Below are 20,445 nucleotides of genomic sequence, written 5' to 3'. Positions count from 1 at the left end.
CATTCTTCAATATTGTCTTCAATAAGGAGCTGGTGTCAACTAATGGAGAAGGTTAGTGAATGCAAGTGGACAGACTATGGCATTCTTCAATATTGTCTTCATCATCATCTTAATTCATTCCCTTTTCATTGTTTAACCATTTAAATATTCTGAATTCCCTATACTTTTCAATTGTGAATTTTTGGCACTCTTATTTCACTACAAATATAACCTTCCAGACCATGAACATGAAATTCTAAATCTTCAAAAGGGTAGGTTCCAGAAAAACAAACAAGGTATTATTTTACAATTTACAATGCAATGGTTATGTGAATGTGACACACTGACAGAATATGTTGACTTGATTTCTCTTGATTTCTCGACAGAAGGACTATAATCAATATGATGATGATCAATATTATGATGCCAAATTGCCAATGAATGTGGACTTCCGGAATTCTTCTGGTGCTTCCTTGCAAACTGCAACTGCTGGACCCACCGCAGACATACGAATTCACTCTTGCCACGTGGCACTCTATGTCATGGAGTTGCTTACCTTGTGATTGGACCAAAACAGCCATGTCCAAGAACACTTGATGAAGTTCATTGGGGCTCCTCTCTATATCAATCAATGTGTCATGCCGCTCTTGAATCTCTTGGATTGTGTCCATGATTATCCCTGGTTGCTCAGTTGCTTTCTGAAAGAAAGTTTCAACCACCACATACAAATTTTCATATTTTGAGTAATCAAAGTTATTCCAACCTATAAAGTATATATTCCTTCCCAGGGAATATGTAAAATTTCATGAAAAAAAAAAGGAAATCGTTAGTTCAGCCATCCATACCACTTTTGTCATCAGATTTTTTAACCACTTGTATGAAAGCAATCATGGTGAGAATTTCATTCTGTGTTGCAGTTATTATCATTGTCTTGTTTCTCAGAATTCCTCTCCGTTACAATGATTGAATGTCTTATGTCAGTGATGCATCAAAAGCAAAACCGTAACTGCAGAAGTTATCTCTTGTTGGAAAAGCTGTATGAATGATACAAGACATTAATAACAATGAAGAATGAAAAACCAGTGACTGGGCAACACAGAATAATGTTGAGCGAGACAAAAACAATTACCTGTTGAAGTTGTTGGATTACCAAATCCATCTTCCACCAACTTGAATGGCGGGGATGTGGGAAATTTTGGGCCAAACCTGCGGGTCCTTCATCTCACACCGTTTACCCAACAAAGGGCTTCCATCGATGATGAGTCGTACTAGAGAGGCAGGCAGCTTTTCTCCGTCAATGTTCTCCAAATTGAAACAACAATAAATAGATAATTGTTGGAGAGAGGTGAGGTGGGCAAGTCCCTTGCATTCCAACATCTTCACACTTGTGATGCCGATCAGTTTGAGAGACTCAAGGGTGGCAGGCAACCAACCTTCCTTTGGAAGAGACTTCACACTCTCATTTTCACCTTCAATACAAAGATGAGTAACCCCATGAAATTGCGATGCTGCACCGCTGAGTAGTTTCTCGCAGTAGCTGATGGTAAGAGATCTCAAGCTACGGTGTGGATCCTCTGTAGCAGACAAATCAATCTCTGGGCAACCAAGTAATCCTAGATCTTCTAGCTGAGGTGATGCCATCCATTGCGTCTTGAGGGATTTCAAACTCCCACAATTCTCTATCTCTAAATAAGGGAGACATGAAAGAGAGCGTGACACCACAAGAGACTCCATCTTTTCACACTTGCTGATTTCAACACGCCCGAGATTTGGAAAAGAATCCAGGGAGAAGGATGGAACCGAATCACAGCTGTTATGTATCATTAGTTTATGCAATGAGTGGTGTTGGCCTTCCATTTGGAATTCTAATTTTTTGCAATCCAATATCGTCAGCTCTTGTAGGGATGCGGGAATACTACCAACTGGAAACAATACGTGGGATGAACAACCTGAGATGGATAAAGATCTGAGGCAAGTGAGTTTGGTTTGCGTAATGGCCTCCATCACCGACTCCACTTGATGTTTTCCCGTAATTGATAGAATATCCAGCAAAGGAGCTAGTTCCCCAATTCTCACTTCATTGCTTCCTTCTATGCGTAAAGAGGTAATCGCAGGAGCTCTTGGAACACAACAACTGAGCTGCTCGCAATTCTGAATAGTAAGTGACCGCAAAGATGGTAGTTGATTTGGCAAATCTCCTCTCAACATGGGACAATCCCATATGATAAGCTCCCTAAGTCGAGGAAATGCATTGAACTCCAATGAACGCCATTCCTCCCAGCAAGACATTGAGTAAAATCTAAGAGTTTCAAGCATTGGAAATGGAGTCTCCAGACAAGATTCATAATTTCGGTAAAACTCATCCCCCACAATAGCAAGCCGTTCAAACTTTGAAATTTCCAGGTGCTTCAAAGAGGGCAACTGTCCAAGTGAAGGAAGCATACAACAATTCTTGAAATAACCCGGAAAAAAACCGCCCAGTGTTATTTGGGTAATGTTGTGGTAAGAACAATGTCCCAACCAATCTGGAAATGTTGTACCCCTGTAACCCCAAATTTGAAGTTGTTTCAAATTACTATGAGGTTGTAACTTTTCAAGTATATCTCTTTCAATTTGTGAATCAACTGTATTCTCATATTCATCTGGCGACCACTCCAAGAACAAACATTCAATGCCATCCTTATCAAACATTCTTGCCTCCAATGCTTCGCTGCTATTGACCACATTTTCCAATTTGTCAATGAAAATTGTTTGGTGTAGATTTGCAAGTGCTCCCAATTCATTAATCTTGTTCCCTTCACGCTTCCCGACAACATACTTGCTTAAAACCTGCAAACTTGTCAATTTGCTCATGCCTTCCGGCATCTCATGCAAACCAGTCCCGCTAATATCAAGGTAACGCAAGTTTGTAAGATCTTTCATGCTAACAGGAAGGGTTTTTAGTTTCCGACATCCAACCAGCTTCAATGTTTGTAAATTGTACAAGTTGCAAAGCGTATCGGGCAATGTCATGATGTAGGTCCAAGACAAATCCAAGTAACGCAAATGAATCAACTCGCCTATTGAATCAGGCAATGACTCAAGAGGAAAGCAATTGAACGACAAAGCCCTCAGGTACTTCAACTTTGACAACAAGATACAAGGTGCATTTTCCATGTTAAATGGAATCTGTGAATTCAAATTGAGTCCAAGAAATGTCCTTGTGTGTTTTATTCGGTCACAAACTCCCAAAAGTTTTGAGATTGGATAATTGCCTTTGGCATTATGTGACAAACGACGAGTTTTAATATCAAGCTCAACTGCATTCTCAAGCTCTTCAGCTCTGAAATAGAATTCTCCAGCAAATATCATTGCCAAATCATGCACGAGATCATGCATCACAAACTTGTTTTCATGAATCTTATGAGGTTGGAAAAATGATCTTGCAATCAATTCATCAAAATATTCATCACCAACTTCTTCTGGAGTCTTTTTTCCTGCTGGTTGCAAGAAATTCTCTGCCATCCATAACAATATCAATTCATCTTTGCTAAATTCATAGTCTTTGGGATATAAAGAACAATAAACAAAGCACTCCTTTAAATTCGAAGGAAGATAGTAATAACTGATTCTTAACGCAGGAACAACCTTTATCTTATCATCGGAGAGTTCCCAGATCTCACTCTTCAATAAATGATTCCAATACTTGATATCAGAATTTCCACGCAATAAGCCTCCAAGGGATTGAGCTGCCAAGGGCAATCCATCACACTTCTTTACAAGATCTCTGCCAACTTTTTTCAAGGTTGGATTCTCCATAGAACCAGTTGAGAGACGTGCATGTTTTGAAAACACCAACCAACAATCTTCCTCAGACAATAAGCTCAGTTCATAAGGTGAAACAGTTTGCACCACAGAAGCCACTCTTTTACTTCTAGTTGTTATGAGAATTTTACTTCCCTTGACCCCATTTCGAAAAGGTTTTAGAAGTTTATCCCAATCTTCGTAACTTTCACTCCATACATCGTCCAAGACCACAAAGAACTTTTTCCTTGACAACTTTTCTTTTAAATCATGCTGAAGCAAATTCAAATCCGTCAAGCTGCAAAAACTTGAAGTTATTGCCTCGATTATAGTCTTCGTAACCTTGAAAACATCAAACTCTTCTGACACACAAATCCAAGCTTGAAAATCAAAATTCTCCTTCACTTTGTCATCCTGATAAACCAATTGGGCCAAAGTAGTCTTTCCTATCCCACCCATGCCCACAATGGGAATCACAGATACATCACTATGACCACCAGTATCATCATCACCATTATCATCCAACAAGAGTTTTACTATGGCCTCCTTGTCTTCTTCCCTGCCACATACATCAGATGTTTCAACTAGAGATGTAGTGATCCTCCATGACATGTTCTCCTTAGGAATCTCTCTGAGACCAAGAGTGTCTTTTTGAATCACAAGAGACTCTATCCTATCAATGACTTCCTCCATCCTGTTTGCTACATCCCTATCTTGCAAATTGAGAAAACGAGAGAGGAAGGTACCTGGATCCTTCTGAGTGGCAGCTTTGGTGAAGACTTCATCAAGCAAGTCATCAGCAAGATACATGGCATGTTTGAGACTATCAAGCCAGTCCTTGACAGGTCTCTCCTTGATCTGCTTCTGCTCAGCATCGATGAGAAAGGCTTGAACAGCATAAAGATTAGTCTTCAACCTTTCAATCAGCTTCTGAGTAAGTTTCTTCCCTTTGATCCAGTTAACAACTTCAGGAGAGGACATCCTGTCAAAAACAACACTAAGAACGGAAGACAAAACAGCTTCTGCAGCCATGTTTCTGAAGAGAAGTGATCAGATCTGAAGGAACAAATGGTAAGAAGGGGGTTGACTTCTGGTTGACTGGTTGTAGTAGTTTGTGGTAGTGCCTTAACTGTGATCTGTGTTGAGTAGCTAAATGTGTTAGGTGTTGAATATTTTTGTAATAAAATAAAATGATTTCATGCTCTTATTGGTCTTTGAGAGATTGTTCAAATGGCATCCTATATAGTTTTGATGTATTCACTTGTCATATTAATCTTTTGTAAACAAGATTAATTTTTTTTAAAATAATATTTTTTAATAAAATTTATTTGTCTAATATGTATATCAAATATTTTATTATAAGTATTAGAAAAAACAAAATATCTCACGAAAATAATTTTAAAAGACTTCTATAATAATAAAAATTTATTAGAATTTCAAGTGTCTTATTTGTAATTTGTAGAGGAACAATTTGAGTATATATTAAAAAAATTAATTGTATAATTTTCTCATCACGTATTTAACAATTTTTAGTATGTATCTAAGATATACAGATACTAACATAGATATGGAACACAACATATATATAAAATATAAAATATTTTTTAAATAAATTATAATGATATTTCAATATTTGATAATATTAAAATATAAATTTTTAATTATTTTTAATACTTTCTTTTAATTATATAAAATATTTAAAATATTTTTTTTAATAAATAATAATATATATTATTTCTAAACTCATTTCAAGAATACATGTTAAAAATAAAATTGGACACACTGATATACATGATGGTATTTAGGTGTGTCCAAGTATGTTCCAAGTATTTCCAAAGAAGAATTTCAGAGAAATGCTAAGGACATCGAAATTTATTGTTTTTGGCTATCAGCTTAATGTTTAAAAGTATGAGATCAAATATATTGTATAATTTTTTCATCACATATTTTAACAATTTTTAGTACATATCTATAATGTACTAAAAATTATACAATGATATTAAGTATTTTTAAAATATAAAATATTTTTAAATAAATTACAATGATATTTTGATATTTTATTGATATTAAAATATAAAATATTTTTTTAACTATTCTTAATGCCTTCTTTTAATTATATAAAGTATTTAAAATATTTTTTTAATAAATAATAATATATATTATTTCCAAACTCATTTTAAGAATACATGTTAAGAATAAAATTGGATACACTGATACACGTGATGTATTTAGGTGTATCCAAGTGTGTTCCAAATATTTCCGGAGAAGAATTTCAGAGAAATGCTAGGGGCATCGAATTTATTGTCTTTTGTCATCAACTCAATATTTAAAAGTATGAGATAAAATATGTTATTGTATTGAAGAATTAGATACAGTTGGACATCGAACAAGTATTAAAATGTATCCAATACGCGGACACGACAACTAAGCAAAGTAGAGAAAGTAGAGAAAGTAGAGAGAGGAGAGAAAGTAGAGAACCGCTGCCTCTGGAGTCTGAAGCTGCTGCCATCGTTGTTATTGCGTTGTGTTCCTCACTGTTCACCCTCACTTTCCTGACCCCCTCATCCTTCTCACCACTCTGCAACCCATTTTCTCCCTTCCTTCGAATTCATTTTGTTAACTAAGCTTTGCACACCAAATGTTTGATGGTTTTCTTGCTATTTTATCAGTTAGTGTCTGTGTAAACTAAGTGAGTGGGTAGTGGTGTCCTATCTGCAAGATTGATTTTTTTGTTATTTTTACTTCCAAAACAATTGGGAAATTGTTCTTGCATTCTCACTTACTGGGATATTCAAACATTCTTCCTTACACCCGATATATTTCGTTGTGTCTTTACTTCCTTAAAATTATCATATTAAAATAACAATAATACTTTCTTTTTGGATTTCAATACTGTGGAAGATTTGAAAGCAGTTCATGAAATTTCTTGAAAGCTTTTAAGGTCATAAAATTCCAAAATTCCACGCTTCGGTTTGAAACCGGTCAGTTACTTCTTCAAATTTTGTCTTGAAGTCTTGCATTTCAGGGTAAATACAATCTGGTGTATCTGCTGTTCATGGAGTTGAAAAAATCTTGTACAACTATAGTGATAGTTAATAATAATAGCTTTACCCTCTCTATGGTTCTTCTTTTTGAAGTGTTCCAAGTTCCAACTAAAATGTGATATGTATGAGCAATGACATTAATTATACAAGTTTTAATGTAATGGTTTGTTGGTTTCAGATTCAACTGCACTTCCAAAAGAATTGGTTGTGCAGTCCGTGTTTTGATACACCATCTTTAAGTTTCTATTTAGGTATATTCTTTTCTTTCTCTGTGCGTTATTCTTCCTATTTGTATTAGGCTCTTTCTCTATTACCCGATGATAATTTTCATTTACAGGGAGACTCTAAATGCACCTGGATGTGAAGCCATCCACATCACTGATTCCTCTGTATTTCAGTTGTGGTACTCATCTTTTCTAAGGTGGAAAACAATAATAATAAATAAATGCATGAAACAAAAAGAAAGAAAGAAAGAAAGAGTGAAGGCGAAACCTGCTTGCCAAGCTGAACCATGTTATCAGCGAGTCTGCAAACCTCTTTAGCCTGGAAACAGAGAGAAGAGAGTGTCTATACGAAAATGAAATGAAATTGAAATTGAAATTGAAATGGGAAGAAAGAGGGACCTTGGGAACAGTGGTTTCGATGCGGTCGTGCTTGATGAGCTGGGAGACCATGGTTCTGAGCATGGACATTCGGTGACCGGTGGGTCGACCTAGTCTCCGGAACTTAGTCATATTAGTCATATTCGCACCACCGTTACTTCTATTCTCAGATTGGGAATCACGGAGCAAAAGACAGAGGGGCACGGTTCTGATCTCGATTTGGGCTTCAATTCAATGTTACTTCTACTCTGTGAGTCTGAGATTGGAGCTTTCACTTTTGAAATCACGGTTCAGGTTTAGTTCACATGTTAGTAAAATTGTTAATTTTTTAAATATATTTGTTATATATTTGTGTTTCACATGCTAAGTTAAAAAATTTAAATATTTTATTTAGTAAATATATAACAAATATATTAAAAAATTCTTAGTAAGTGAGCTAAACCCTGAACCCTGATTTCAAAAGTAAAGCTCTAATCTCTGACTCTTAGGCCCAAATCGAGATCAGAACCGCGCTCCTCTGTCTTTTACTCCGTCATTCCCAATCTGTGGGCAGAAGTAACGGTGGTGCTCTTCGTTTCCGTTTCCGTTTGCGAATATGACTAAGTTCCGGAAACTAGGTCGACCCACGGGTCATCGAATGTCCATGCTCAGAACCATGGTCTCCCAGCTCATCAAGCACGAGCGCATCGAAACCACTGTTGCCAAGGTCCTTCTTTCTTCCCATTTCAATTTCAATTTCAATTTCATTTTCGTATAAGCACTCTCTTCTCTCTGTTTCCAGGCTAAAGAGGTTCGCAGACTCGCTGATAACATGGTTCAGCTTGGCAAGGAGGTTTAGCCTTCACCATTTCTTTCTTTCTTTTTGTTTCATGCATTTATTTATTATTATTGTTTTATTTAGTTAGATTAGTAGCAGAATGTTCTAGAGTCGTTTTGTTTGAGGAATTTATCGTCTTAGATTGTGTTTCTAGGGTTCTCTGTGTGCTGCAAGGCGCGCTGGTGCTTTTGTGAGAGGAGATGATGTCCTTCACAAACTCTTTACTGAACTCTCTTATCGTTACAAGTTTGTATTCACATTCATTCAAAACCCTAAAAAAGTTTGTGTTGTTTCAGTTGGTCGTAATTGTAGGTTGTGTAACACTGAAAACTGAATGGACACTATTTCTTTTGTGATGCAGGGATAGAGAAGGTGGATACACCAGAGTTCTAAGGACTCGAATTCGAGTTGGTGATGCTGCGCCGCTGGCCTATATCGAGTATGATCAAACATAATTTGCTTGTTTGAACTCAAATTCTGTCTTGTATGCTGATTTTTTCTATTTTGGTTCGAATAAACTGAAATAAACATAGTTGTTCTGATTATTTTGTCTTGTCTGTAACAGGTTTGTTGACCGGGAAAATGAGCTTAGACAGTCGAAGCCGCCAACACCACAACCACCACAGAGAGCCGCAATTGACCCCTGGACCAGATCTCGTCTCACTAGGCAGTTTGCACCTCCTAAAGAGGAAAAACCAGACTCTGGATTATGATCCTATTCAAATGAATGTAATACAAGTACTTCTATTTTTATTTTGTGATATCTGAATTTTTGTTGCTCTTGTTTTGCCTGCTCCCCACAACGATTTCCAAATCAGGCTCTTCCCGTGTCCATTAAGCTAGAAATTTTTCCTCAATGTGTAATAATGGGATTGAAATTGTAGCCGAGGTAATGAAAATATCATTATTTTATAACTTCTATCTCATTGCAACATTTGTGTCCTATGTTTGCCTTATTTATTTAGGTGTTTTTTCGTCTTGAGTTCATGCAAGCTCTTGTTAAACCTGAGAGATGTAATTCGTGTTACATAACCCTAGTTCACCAGTAAAGAAGGGCTGGCGGTCTTAACATAAATGAATGAAATAGACCATTGGAGTAGTATAATTAATAGCGGATAGTGGTTCATAGTGGTGAATAAAAAATTGGCTCTGGAGATATAGTGTAATTCACTACGGCATATAGCAGAATGCATAGCAGCCCATTATATAAGCTGATTTTTATATGAATGATATTTAAGTATATATTGTATTATATAGAAAGGAAAAAGAAGGAAGAACAAAGGAATGAGAAGTATAATATACACAGAAATAGTAGAAAGGCTAATGCACTGTGTAACTGCTTGTTTCAGGAAAACATCAGCATTGTTGCTGAAATATTGTAGTTAAGCTGCTGTCTAATTTTGATAGAGATATTCTGGTTGCTGTTTTTGTTTAATTTGTTGATGGCTGCTTTTCTTTCCATATTTATATAATTGGCTTCCAAATGCATGATTTGGTGGTTGCCATTGTCTCTTCTTAGCTACTATATTGGTCGGAGTAATAGTTCTATGGATAGATGAGGTGGTTTGAGAATTTGTATGGTTTTAGTGTGTGGGTTATATATATAGCCTATTCTTCAAGTTGAGGTGGTGTTATAAATTTAGTTGAGACGGTCACACGCCCGTGCACACACACAGTGTGCATATTTTGCTGAAACCTGATATTCATTGAAGCAGTTATTTCATAGGTCTCTGCTGACGAAGTTCCTTATTCGTATAATCACAATGTAATGAAATTTAGATAGTGGGAAAAACAAAAACCCTTTAGCCAAGAAATTTAGCAATTTAGCTTGGAGGTGACATATTCTGATCATATGTAAGTATTTCACCTAATATGTGCCAGTTGCTTATGATTAGATGCAGGGTATGCCTTGCAATGTAAGGTGATTTAACTTTAGCATTCTTGACTCTTGCAACTTTAGTCAGAATCGGGGTGTATTTGTTTCTGATATGCAACTAACTATGTCCTATGTATTTTGTTGATAAAGGAAAAAAAAAAGGGACCACCCATGGTTTGTTTCCCGATGCTTGCTACCGTGTTTTAATTGTATTTTTATACGTTAAGTATGACCATAAATCAATAAAAAAAATGCAAGTAAACTGTTAATTTTATAAATTGATCAAACTTATTCAAATGTTAATTAAAATATTACTTTCTGATTGTGTTATTCAAACTTTCTCATGTTAATTAAATTGGTAAGTAGTAGAGTGTTATTTTGGATATCATTGCTATATTTTTAGCAAAAACATCTTGCTCTACCAACAAGGAGGGACCTTAACAATCAAACAACACATCACTTGGAATAGAAAAAATTATATAAACCGTAAAGTTTGACCTTATTCTCACACATGAAATTCAGTAAGTTTTAACCTTAAGTTTCAAATGTAATTTCAACAACACTACACCGTTTTCTTTTCCCCTTTTTCTGCGACAAACATTACATGGCACTTGGTCTGGCCATCAAAGACAGGACTAATTACATCAGCAAATGTATTTGTTAATCTCACCTATCTGTAATATTATGATCCACGAGTAAATTAGTTAGATAACTAATCGCTTAGAAGTGAGTTGCTGATATAAGCAATAGTTATTTTCAGTTTCCAGTTATTTGCCAACCTTGCTTCCTTTCTACTCCAGGCAGCATATATATGCATCCACTATGAGTTGTGATTAATCAACGAAGTCATTTTTCACTTGCAAATTCCACTCTCAATATGGTATCAGACGACATTTTCGATTATGCTCTAGCTCCCTGCATTCTATCACGAATGACATTTCCTAGGAAAAATTCAACCTCGTTTTTCTTTTCTACAACTCTTTCGATCCCTCTTCGATTCAACCTTCATCCTTTGAATCGTTTCTTTCTCATATACCTTTTTCTTTTCCCTTTCTCATCATTTCTTGAATCATTGCTCCTGAGGAATCATGTCCACCGCTTCAGACAATACAGATTCTTCGGAACCTTCACCTACTCAAATGCCATCTGACACACTCACCGATTCCTTATAAGCATCCAGGGTTGGTGCTCATCTCACAGCTGCACTAAGAAGACAACTACGCTTCATGGTGCCGTTCAATGTGTCTTGCGCGTAGTGGAATGCGCGAACTTGGATTCAATCCACCCTAAGCAGACCAGTGTGTTGCAATGGAAAACACGTTCTCAATCCCACCCTAGAACTGTGTCAAGAAGAGAAATGCATTCCAACATATATAAAAGAGAAACCTGATGGTAAGTTGAGTAAACATGGGCGAGGAAGACACAATACAAACAACAAATCAACAACCGAAGACCACAATCTAAAGCACTTCTTCAGAAGATTTATCTCTAGGAACTGGTCGTTTAATAATCATAATCAAGGCATCAAGCATACAAAATCCAACGGTTGAAGGCATTACATTTCCTTTAAAAGTTCCAACTGCTCAAATAGTAAGTTACCGAAATACATCTGTCGAACTAAATAAATATTTTAATCGGACTAATCAGCATCCATTTCTTCAAGAGCAGCTTTGGCTGCTGCCTTAGCTTCTTCTAGAAGCCCATCGGGGACCTGCACATGATCAATTCAGAGGCATGTAAGCTAACAATAAACAAAAGGAAAATGCTCTGGTAGAGAACAGCCAATCACTAATCAGTTGAAAAATAATAATTAAAGCACCCAGCCGGGTAAAAGCAACCCCGTTGGTAGATAAGTGTATCCACCTATAAATCTTTCAACAGGTTTACATAAGAGCATATCATTCGTTAGATCACGGTAAAGATGGATGGTGATGCAAGTGTTTGAAAGAAAGACATCAAATTCAACCCCTCAACAACAGAAAAAAAGAAAATGGACAAAAGTACACACGGAAAGAGTATGGAGGGGACAAAAAGTACACCCCAAGGATTAGAACTTTGAGAAGAAAATGGCAGACAGGAGATCAAAATAATCAAACCCAAAAATTACAGCAAGTTACAAAGTATGCATACATACTGCTGAACCTTACCTTTTGATGTTGGCGATTTGATTCATCACACACCCAACTCATTTCAAGTTCAAAGTCTTTATCCTTTGCCTCATCATGAACTCCATAAATACTGTTTGGCGAAGAGAAATAACAAAGATGGTTGTAAATAACAATCCATATCAAGACATTGACTTGGAGAAAGAATAGTATGTCTAGAATACACATCCTTCCCTCATTATGGAGTAGAATACTGACAACTAAAACAATTCGTAGCAAAAAGGGAACTTTTACCGTATGCAATCTCTATAGCCCAATACATGTAAAAGATAAATTTCCCCATAGTAGCAGTTTGGAAAATATTCAATTTTACTCCTTCCAACTGAGGGTTGAAAAATTCTTCATGATTCTAAAAGATGCAAGGGGTTTTCCAAACTTTTAAAAAATGACTTTTAGAGTTGAAGCTTTTGTTCATTAAAAAAAAACAGCAATTACATGATAAATCACTGATTTGATCAGATTTCTTTATTGGGAAAATGCAATTTATCCATACTAAGTTTGGTTCTATTGCACTTTGGTTCCAACACAATGAAGAATGAAAATTATTGTCAATGCTTGACAAAAGCTGAAGTACTAAAATGCTCACATCAATGAACACATCAGAGACAGAAGGCAATTCATCTAAATAAAAAACTAAGCACAAATTATACATACTATATCTAATAATCACGGTACTTACATCTTGGCTACTTCAATAACCCCTTGACGGCAAGTCATATCAGTAAGCTTTAGCTTCTCAATCTCTCTGCCAATAATTAACAAGATAATTTAATATCTTACAGAATATGAGTTGGCTATCTCATGAACAATTTGAATCAGATCAAGAAAGAAAACAAGGTGAGATCTTTGAAGGTTATAACATGAACCAAATATAGCCAAGGCTGAAAAAACCAATTACAACCCATCATAAAAAATAAAAGAAATATTGCAAGAATAGCAAAATTCAAGTGCTCTATTCAATATCTAAACTTCCCTATTTACTTAAGATATAATATATTTTACACCTTGTATACACAGAGAAACAGAGATTACATTGCAGCATGTACACAAAATAATCGTCGACCACATATACACACAAACCAAATTCAAACATCTCCATTTTATACCCTCCCCAGACAGCAAGACTGCACAATGACAGAATCCTCATAGACTGAGCAAGCCTTCCTGGCTGATAACAAAAAAGATAAGAAACACCCACCATATTCCAAAAGGCTGATTCAAGTTAAGCCCAAAGGCCAAATTGAATTTAAACTGCAAAGGCAAAAAACACAGATGCTGTTCATACTTTCATTGCCACTTGAACACGCTGTAATGAATCTTTTTAATACAACTTAATTAAAATTTAAATTTGATCACAAATCTTCTATTTTCAGTATTCGGGATTTGGGATGAAGATGCCAGAAGGGAATCCTTCAAACAACAGTTGAAGAGATTTTGCATGGGGAACAATATTCAAAACCATAAGGGAGTAAAATTCTAATTCACATTAGTATTTTCTTGCATTTATGTTTATTCAACTCAAACAGTACACACCAAAGTACAAAAAGAGGACGGAAAAAATTGCAGCATATGACAAATTTTACACTTACAATAAAAATAAAAGGGACGGTTTACCCTCCCACTTGATTACCTTCAGCAAATTACTTCAAACTTCACAAAGCAAGATTCTATATAATAGCAACTCAACGTAGTAGTTATTAAACAGCACAAATGTTTTTCTATATCATTTACCCTTCAACCAAACATATTAAAAGCCAAGGGAAAGCCAACAATGGAAATTGAAAGGAGGATAACCTCCCTACCAAAAACAATTAAAAGGAAAATTTAATTTTACATTTATTATTGAATATAATAATTATGATTAACGTTAATTCCCTTACGTTTTTGCAGCCTGCCTGCCTTTCCCAATTGCAGCACCAAAATATCTCTAGAACATAGCAACAAGAACAAATTAGTAGAAAAGTTGTATGTGGAACTGCAAAGAAAAGGAACCTCAATAGTTCAGGTATTGCTAAATATAATTTCAGAAGTTGTCAACAAAACAAAAGGTTCACTAACATAGGAAACACCAGAAGGTTCAACCATGTACAATTGTGGTCCATCTCTGTCATAACCTCCTAGTATGACGCCACATCCAAAAGGTCTGTGAAATCGCCAACAATATGTTATTGATGTAAAAAATACGAAAAAGTACAGCTTAAAATGGTAATGCGAATCAGTTTCACTAAACCTGAGCCACCAGTACAGTGTGCAAAGGTGCACATAACTAGCCACGCGTTCAGCAAGTTCCTTAACAGGAATAGGTTCTCCATACACACTGCAAAGAAAAATAAGCTAGAAATTAATATTATGTAACGGAAAGATATTGATCTTTAACTGGGCACTATACACATAAGGAAATGGGTAAAAACACAATATTAGCATGCACATCAGACCTAGTCCATTCAACACTGCTACACTAATTCTCTTATCCCATAGTGATTCAATCATGACATTCAATCTAAAGCATGAAAATGCATGAGTACTGAAAACCCAAGCATGATATGGTTCATTTCAATCCAGAGCCACCAACAGCAATGTGTTAGATCATAGATGTTTGAAATGGCGAATGTTTTAAGGTATAAACCAATAATTTTAATGGTCCACTAAAAGTTTCTTTCTGAATGAGGATTTTAGCTTTTGATTATATTCTATCACGATAAGCCTGAGAAATAAGAACAATAAAGTAAACTAAATTATCACTGTGTTATTTGGACAGCAGTTTAAATACCTACCAATCAGTTTCAGGGAATCCTACATTGTCACATTGACAACAAGTCAAGCAAAATATAGCAGAATAAAAAGATTAATGATAATTGGTTGAAATCAAAATCAAAACAAGGCTTAGTCACTTTCCGGTGATTTAAATTTCCAATTAGTTCATTTGTGTTCAATAGCAATAACACATCCAATCCAATCTTAGTCAATATAGACAATACACTTAAACGAATGCATCAGAAAAAATGAAGAATAAAAGGGCAGGGTGGACTTTGTTGCGAAATTTCAGGATAATGTAATAAACCTGTCATAGTTAGTTGCTTCAGACTTGGTCCTCGCAACAATTTGCCTACCGTCAGCTGCTAACCCTGCCACAGCCTAAAATTGGAAGAAGATTCATGCATACATAAGAAAAGGTTCAAAAACATCAACGTAACAATAATGAAGCAGCTGATATTATCCCCATAAAACAGTAATAATGAAAACAAAACACATGAAGGTATCCCTATCAACACAACAATATTATCCCCATAAAACAATAATAAAAACAATAATAATAAAAATAAATCACATGAAGATGTCCCTATCAACACAACATGATAACTTAGTTCTATGATCTCCACAACTTTCTAATACTTCCAATTAATTGAACATAAAAGGCATCCTTATATGGCCAAAACAAAAAGGCATCCCTATATGGTCGTTTCAAACATTTTTCATATAGATATCTCATCATTAATTTAGCATTTTTCATACAGACATTACTCATACTTCTTTCATTCTTCACACTCAATTCACATGTTCTCCTTCAATAACTTCTTAAATCCTATATGCTCCACTGCACTAATCACAACACTACAATACGAGCTACCCAGCAAGTCAGCAATTTCTACCTTTTGTAAACCATTTATTGTCATTAGATTTCTTTTATTGAAAAAAAATGAGGGGCGGGGGGAGTAGCAACAAAACAATAGTAACATACTAGCAAGCTGTGCAAAATAGTATAAAATTGGAATTATAAATAACTTAGTACCATGCCAGAGTGGCGATGAACTGAGTGTATTCTCCGATTAGAACCCGGTAACATCATTTTCGAAGCAATAAGTTTCTCCACGCCCTAAACCAAAACCAAGTTTTTTTTTACTATGTTATATTTGTTAGGGAAGACAAAAACAAAAAGGAGTACAGATATTAAATCAGAATAACCTACCAACACAATGCCATCCTTGCATTTGATCCCTATAACAGTCCTGCAACAACAATGTTGCAATTGAAAGCTCGCATTACACACAAAAAGTTATTCAAAACCAAAAGTAGAAGTAAAAAATCTACCATCATTCAATTACTCCAGGAAAAAAAAAAAGAAGCTAAAACCCACTCCTAATCAGAGTAAGAAAAGCAAGCTAACCAACTAACAATTGTTTACTAATCCCCTTTCCCCAAAACCCTGACCTAAAATCGATGATTTCAGTGACCCATTATTCGAGAAGGGTTTACCCGCTATTGTCGACGGCCTTGGCGGCGTACTCGATCTGGAAAACGCGGCCATCAGGTGAGAAAGTAGTGACCGATAGATCGTAACCTGTTCCGATGCTGCTCATCGCTTACTTGATTTTGATCTTCTTCTTCTTCGAAATTCGCTTTTTCAGATGTTTTCTTTGCTTCTCGGGCTTGTCTTGCGCGCAAAGCAAAATTTGTGTTTTAGACTTGAATATTTCACAGAAAATTAGTAAAAAACTAAAAATAATGTTGCATATTCAAGTTTTTTTTACTAATTAAATTCAATTAAGTTAATTTAAAATAATAACAATTAATTATAATTAGTATTATTTTAAATTGTACACATTATACGCTTAGGTTATTGGCTTCTTATACTTTCTCATTTTTTTTATATGAAATAGTAACATTGCTTTTAAAATAGTATTTACGAGGTGATTTATTTACTCAAATTCAATTTCTAAAATTGTTTATCGTTTTTCAGAGTTCGAATTTTATCTTTATATTATTTAAACTGTTTAATACTGTACACATTAGAATAAAAAATAAATAATAATTAATAAATTATTGTATATATATTTGTACATTCTGTGTTATTTTATATATTTTTTGTATATATTTTGAATTTTAATATATATTCTATTTGATAATTAATTTAATAGACTTTTTTTGTAAATTATATTATTGTAATTTATTTAATTGTATTTTAAAGAGAGACAGAGTTAAAATCCTTATTTATACGTGCACTTTGAAATCTTCTAAAATTTATAAGTTCTTGAGATAAACTCTAAAATTGTTTTGCCATCTTTAATTACATTGTTTTTTGGCTGTGTTTAACCAGTGCATTACTGATTGGGTAATTCTATATGAGAAAGTATAAGGAGCCAATGATCTAAGCGTATAATGTGAACAATGAAGGTTTAGAAAGTATTAGAGATATTATTATTAGTGTTACATTATCCTATCAAGTTACGTTTTTGGGATGAGTGGTTTCAAGATATGGTATAAGAATTCTAGATCCGAAAGGTTCAAGGGTTTGAACCTTGGTGAACTCAAAATTAACTTTTTATAACATGAGATGTTTATTATCCCTGGTATCCGGATGGTTATTCTGTATAGTATAAGCACATTTAAATCTTAGTATAATTTGTATTCATTAGATAATACTTTTAAACTATTTTAAAATCATGATAAATTTTTTAATCAATTATATTAAGTTTTTTAATTTCTCCAATGTCATATGTAAACTTATAATTTTTATACTTCACTAATTTTTTATGTAAATTTTTTAAAGTAGTGAGACATCGAATTTGAGTCACATTTAAATCTTAAAAGGCTTAGAAGAAAAAAAATATTTAAAATTTTTAATTTAATAAAGTATATAACATGAGTTACATAAAAAAAATTTAAAAATAATATTTAAAGTTACTAGAATGATGAAATATCAAATATAAAAATCATCTACAAATTTTAAAAATTTTTAAAAAATCATCAAAAATTCGTAGAATGTACAGTTTGAGTTATATCTTAAATATGAAAAGATTTAAAAAATAACATCTAAAATATTTAGGTTAAATAGGATTAAACCTGTTGATTATAAAAAAAAGTTTTTAAATTGGACTAAAGTTTAATATTGTCAAAACTTTAGTCAGAGAAGATTAAATACAAATAGTATCTATTTGTACATTTATTTTATTTTTTTCTTAAAAACTAGATGTATGCATAATGCATTCGGAGCAACACCAATATATATCGCGAGTACACGTTCTCAAATCCCAATCTTTATTTTTAATATTTCTTATCATGTGGTCGGATAAAATTGGGCTCGTTTTGATTCGGACTTAATTTTAAACAATAATCAAATCTATTTTAAAGACATTCATTTAATTTTAAATTCAATAAAATTACCTTACTTTTAAGTCATATTAAAATTGGGCTTAAATTGATAAATATGTCTTGATAAACTTTATGTTAAAAAGATTATGATGCATTTATTTATAAAGGAGAAAAAGACATATTTATTATTGGGGCAATTTACGTAAATAAAATGATTGAAGAAAACGTTTACGCAAATACAACATTGGCAATTTCCAGACGCAAATACAACAAACGTAACTATATATAATCCGCTACACTCTGCAGCGGAACTTAATTGCACGTAATCCGCTACAGGGTATCGCGGATTACGTTGAGGGCGGGGTTACTCATAAACCGCTACACCCTGTAGCGGTTTGTGACCAAATGGCGTTTATGCATAATTCGCTACACCCTGTAGCGGATTATGAGTATAGTGGTGTTTATATGTTAGGGTTTAAAACTCATGATGCAAAATGCACGAATTGATACAAAATATAATCGTCATTCGCAGTAACTCATACAAAAATAATACAGGTATAACTACATAACTAATACAGATATAACTGTCACAAGTCGTTAACCCTAACAGAAAATAAATAAGTCATAATTCATACATGGATAACTGTCGGAAATTAAGAGAGTCGGACGTTACTGCTGGTCACCGTCAACATCATGGTCGCCTCCGAATGGACCAAGTAGGTGCGAGCCTGTGCCACATCGAGTCGGACGCCTAACCATAGCCGCTCGCCGATCTCCCGGCGGAGCTTCCTGTGCCCCAACTCCAAATGCAGATGATGGCGTCCCCCCATCCCGAACCAAGTGTCGTACGAGCTGCCTGCGGGATCATTCAAGTCGACCGGGAGCTGGGTCTCAGGAACTTGGGTCTCAGGCATATCCGTTGGCTGTGGCCTATACTCCGTAGGGTCTGAAGGGCTGCCTGGAATCGGGCTCTGGTACTGATGAACGTCGTCACCCCGTATGATCTCAGCAAAATCCGCATAGAACTGGGGTCCACCCAACTGATCGTCCAAATCCATGGTGAAAGAAGTGGTAGCAAGATCGGCTAACAGCTATGTGCTACACCCATGTAGTACCTGAGAGCTAGATACGTGGGTAAAAGGTGTACCACCCATACTAGCCTCCGCGGTGCCACCAGCATGAGTGTCTGTAGGGTGCTGACGGGACGATCCTGCCTCGTCATCGTGGTGGATGGGAGGTGCTCCTCCACCACGAGCAGCCCGTCGTCTAGCAGAAGATCGACGAAGGCGATGATCTGCCTGGCCTCCGTTATCACCACGAACCTGCTCATGCATCATGTCGTCTAGCTAGCGCCAATCGCGTTCAGTGGCACGTGTACCAATGCGTCGTCTCCGCTCCAAACATCTGTTATCCGGCATATCGGACGCTAGAACTCTAGTCGGCGCCTGCGACGACCCTCTGAGTATAGCATCGTCCGGAACCTGGGTCGGCCTGGGGTCGGCGAAAGCAACTCCTGGTGACAGAATCCTATGTGCAACACGGTGCCACCAGTCCAGGTACTCAGGGGATGGACCAGGATCAGGAACTCTCTGGACACTCAACACAGAACGAACTCGCTCGTCCCAATGCTGATGCCATGTCCTATAGTAAGTGGGGAACCATCTATCTCCACCCCTGCCGTCCTTACTATGAAGATACTCTATGTTGAGCGCTGGCTCAGGCAAATGTTGTACGCCCCCTAACTGTGGGAAGACCCTGTCTACCTGATGCCACTCAATAACTGCAAAGTAGATCAGGCTGGTGACAGCCCGCCATAACCGGCTGTGCTCCTCGGTCAGTATCTCCGAATGGATGACTGCCATCACGTCCAGCGAACCATAAGGCTCCCACACAATCTGATAGACAGGACGCAAGGTCAGCATTATACCAATGTATACATATAAGTGTGAAAAAAACAATTAAAATAACAACAAACAAAAACAAAATACTTACATCTCAATGAGTTAGTCGATCCAATGCCAGATGATACTGTATAATCCGTCATTCCTTTCCATCAGAAAAGGGCAAATATGTGGCCCATCTGAGTAGC

The 20,445-nt window shown here is 35.7% G+C and overlaps 3 protein-coding genes and 1 long non-coding RNA gene across 5 annotated transcripts; 2 read left to right on the top strand and 2 right to left on the bottom strand.

The window, feature by feature from the left end:
- Nucleotides 1-164: 164 nt before the first annotated feature.
- LOC112786542 (putative disease resistance RPP13-like protein 1) lies at nucleotides 165-7,602 on the bottom strand. The gene is made up of 5 exons (XM_029296209.2): nucleotides 7,430-7,602; nucleotides 7,299-7,349; nucleotides 1,109-4,898; nucleotides 825-1,013; nucleotides 165-677 (listed from the first exon to the last, which is right to left on the bottom strand). Exon 3 carries the CDS (start codon nucleotides 4,792-4,794, stop codon nucleotides 1,126-1,128), a length of 3,669 nt encoding a protein of 1,222 aa, XP_029152042.1. The 5' UTR covers nucleotides 4,795-4,898; nucleotides 7,299-7,349; nucleotides 7,430-7,602; the 3' UTR covers nucleotides 165-677; nucleotides 825-1,013; nucleotides 1,109-1,125.
- Nucleotides 6,189-7,227, top strand: LOC140182571 (uncharacterized). Of its 2 annotated transcripts, none has more exons than XR_011878451.1 (3): nucleotides 6,189-6,788; nucleotides 6,985-7,057; nucleotides 7,144-7,227. It is a non-coding gene; the product is annotated as an uncharacterized lncRNA (long non-coding RNA). The 2 variants fall into 2 exon arrangements; XR_011878452.1 differs by having other exon boundaries at nucleotides 6,193-6,743.
- A 100-nt stretch (nucleotides 7,603-7,702) lies between the features above and the next one.
- On the top strand, nucleotides 7,703-9,140 carry LOC112782652 (uncharacterized). The gene is made up of 5 exons (XM_025825136.2): nucleotides 7,703-8,114; nucleotides 8,190-8,240; nucleotides 8,380-8,471; nucleotides 8,587-8,664; nucleotides 8,791-9,140. The coding sequence occupies exons 1-5, from the start codon at nucleotides 8,004-8,006 to the stop codon at nucleotides 8,936-8,938; spliced, it is 480 nt and encodes a 159-aa protein (XP_025680921.1). The 5' UTR covers nucleotides 7,703-8,003; the 3' UTR covers nucleotides 8,939-9,140.
- Nucleotides 9,141-11,540: 2,400 nt separating this feature from the next.
- Nucleotides 11,541-16,782, bottom strand: LOC112783930 (proteasome subunit alpha type-3). Its single transcript, XM_025827010.2, has 10 exons — nucleotides 16,521-16,782; nucleotides 16,234-16,273; nucleotides 16,057-16,140; nucleotides 15,328-15,401; nucleotides 14,497-14,583; nucleotides 14,325-14,409; nucleotides 14,147-14,193; nucleotides 12,946-13,011; nucleotides 12,249-12,339; nucleotides 11,541-11,812 (listed from the first exon to the last, which is right to left on the bottom strand). The coding sequence occupies exons 1-10, from the start codon at nucleotides 16,622-16,624 to the stop codon at nucleotides 11,741-11,743; spliced, it is 750 nt and encodes a 249-aa protein (XP_025682795.1). The 5' UTR covers nucleotides 16,625-16,782; the 3' UTR covers nucleotides 11,541-11,740.
- Between the last annotated feature and the right edge of the window lie 3,663 nt (nucleotides 16,783-20,445).

The sequence above is a fragment of the Arachis hypogaea genome, chromosome 20 (genome assembly GCF_003086295.3).
Source record: "Arachis hypogaea cultivar Tifrunner chromosome 20, arahy.Tifrunner.gnm2.J5K5, whole genome shotgun sequence".
In the NCBI taxonomy this organism is placed as follows: Eukaryota; Viridiplantae; Streptophyta; class Magnoliopsida; order Fabales; family Fabaceae; genus Arachis; species Arachis hypogaea.
Note: the sequence above shows the minus strand (reverse complement) of the source record. Positions and strands in the feature narration are given on the sequence as shown.

What these genes read in the sequence shown, in the direction of transcription:
- LOC112786542 (XM_029296209.2), bottom strand. Translation starts at nt 4,794, where the DNA reads ATGGCTGCAGAAGCTGTTTTGTCTTCCGTTCTTAGTGTTGTTTTTGAC.
- LOC112783930 (XM_025827010.2), bottom strand. Translation starts at nt 16,624, where the DNA reads ATGAGCAGCATCGGAACAGGTTACGATCTATCGGTCACTACTTTCTCA. An exon ending in GCAAGGATGGCATTGTGTTG is followed by an intron (nt 16,141 to 16,233) that starts GTAGGTTATTCT and finishes GTTTTGGTTTAG; the next exon opens with GGCGTGGAGAAACTTATTGC. An exon ending in GTTATTGAAGTAGCCAAGAT is followed by an intron (nt 12,340 to 12,945) that starts GTAAGTACCGTG and finishes TTCGCCAAACAG; the next exon opens with TATTTATGGAGTTCATGATG.
- LOC112782652 (XM_025825136.2), top strand. Translation starts at nt 8,004, where the DNA reads ATGACTAAGTTCCGGAAACTAGGTCGACCCACGGGTCATCGAATGTCC. An exon ending in TCGAAACCACTGTTGCCAAG is followed by an intron (nt 8,115 to 8,189) that starts GTCCTTCTTTCT and finishes CTCTGTTTCCAG; the next exon opens with GCTAAAGAGGTTCGCAGACT. An exon ending in TGGTTCAGCTTGGCAAGGAG is followed by an intron (nt 8,241 to 8,379) that starts GTTTAGCCTTCA and finishes TTGTGTTTCTAG; the next exon opens with GGTTCTCTGTGTGCTGCAAG.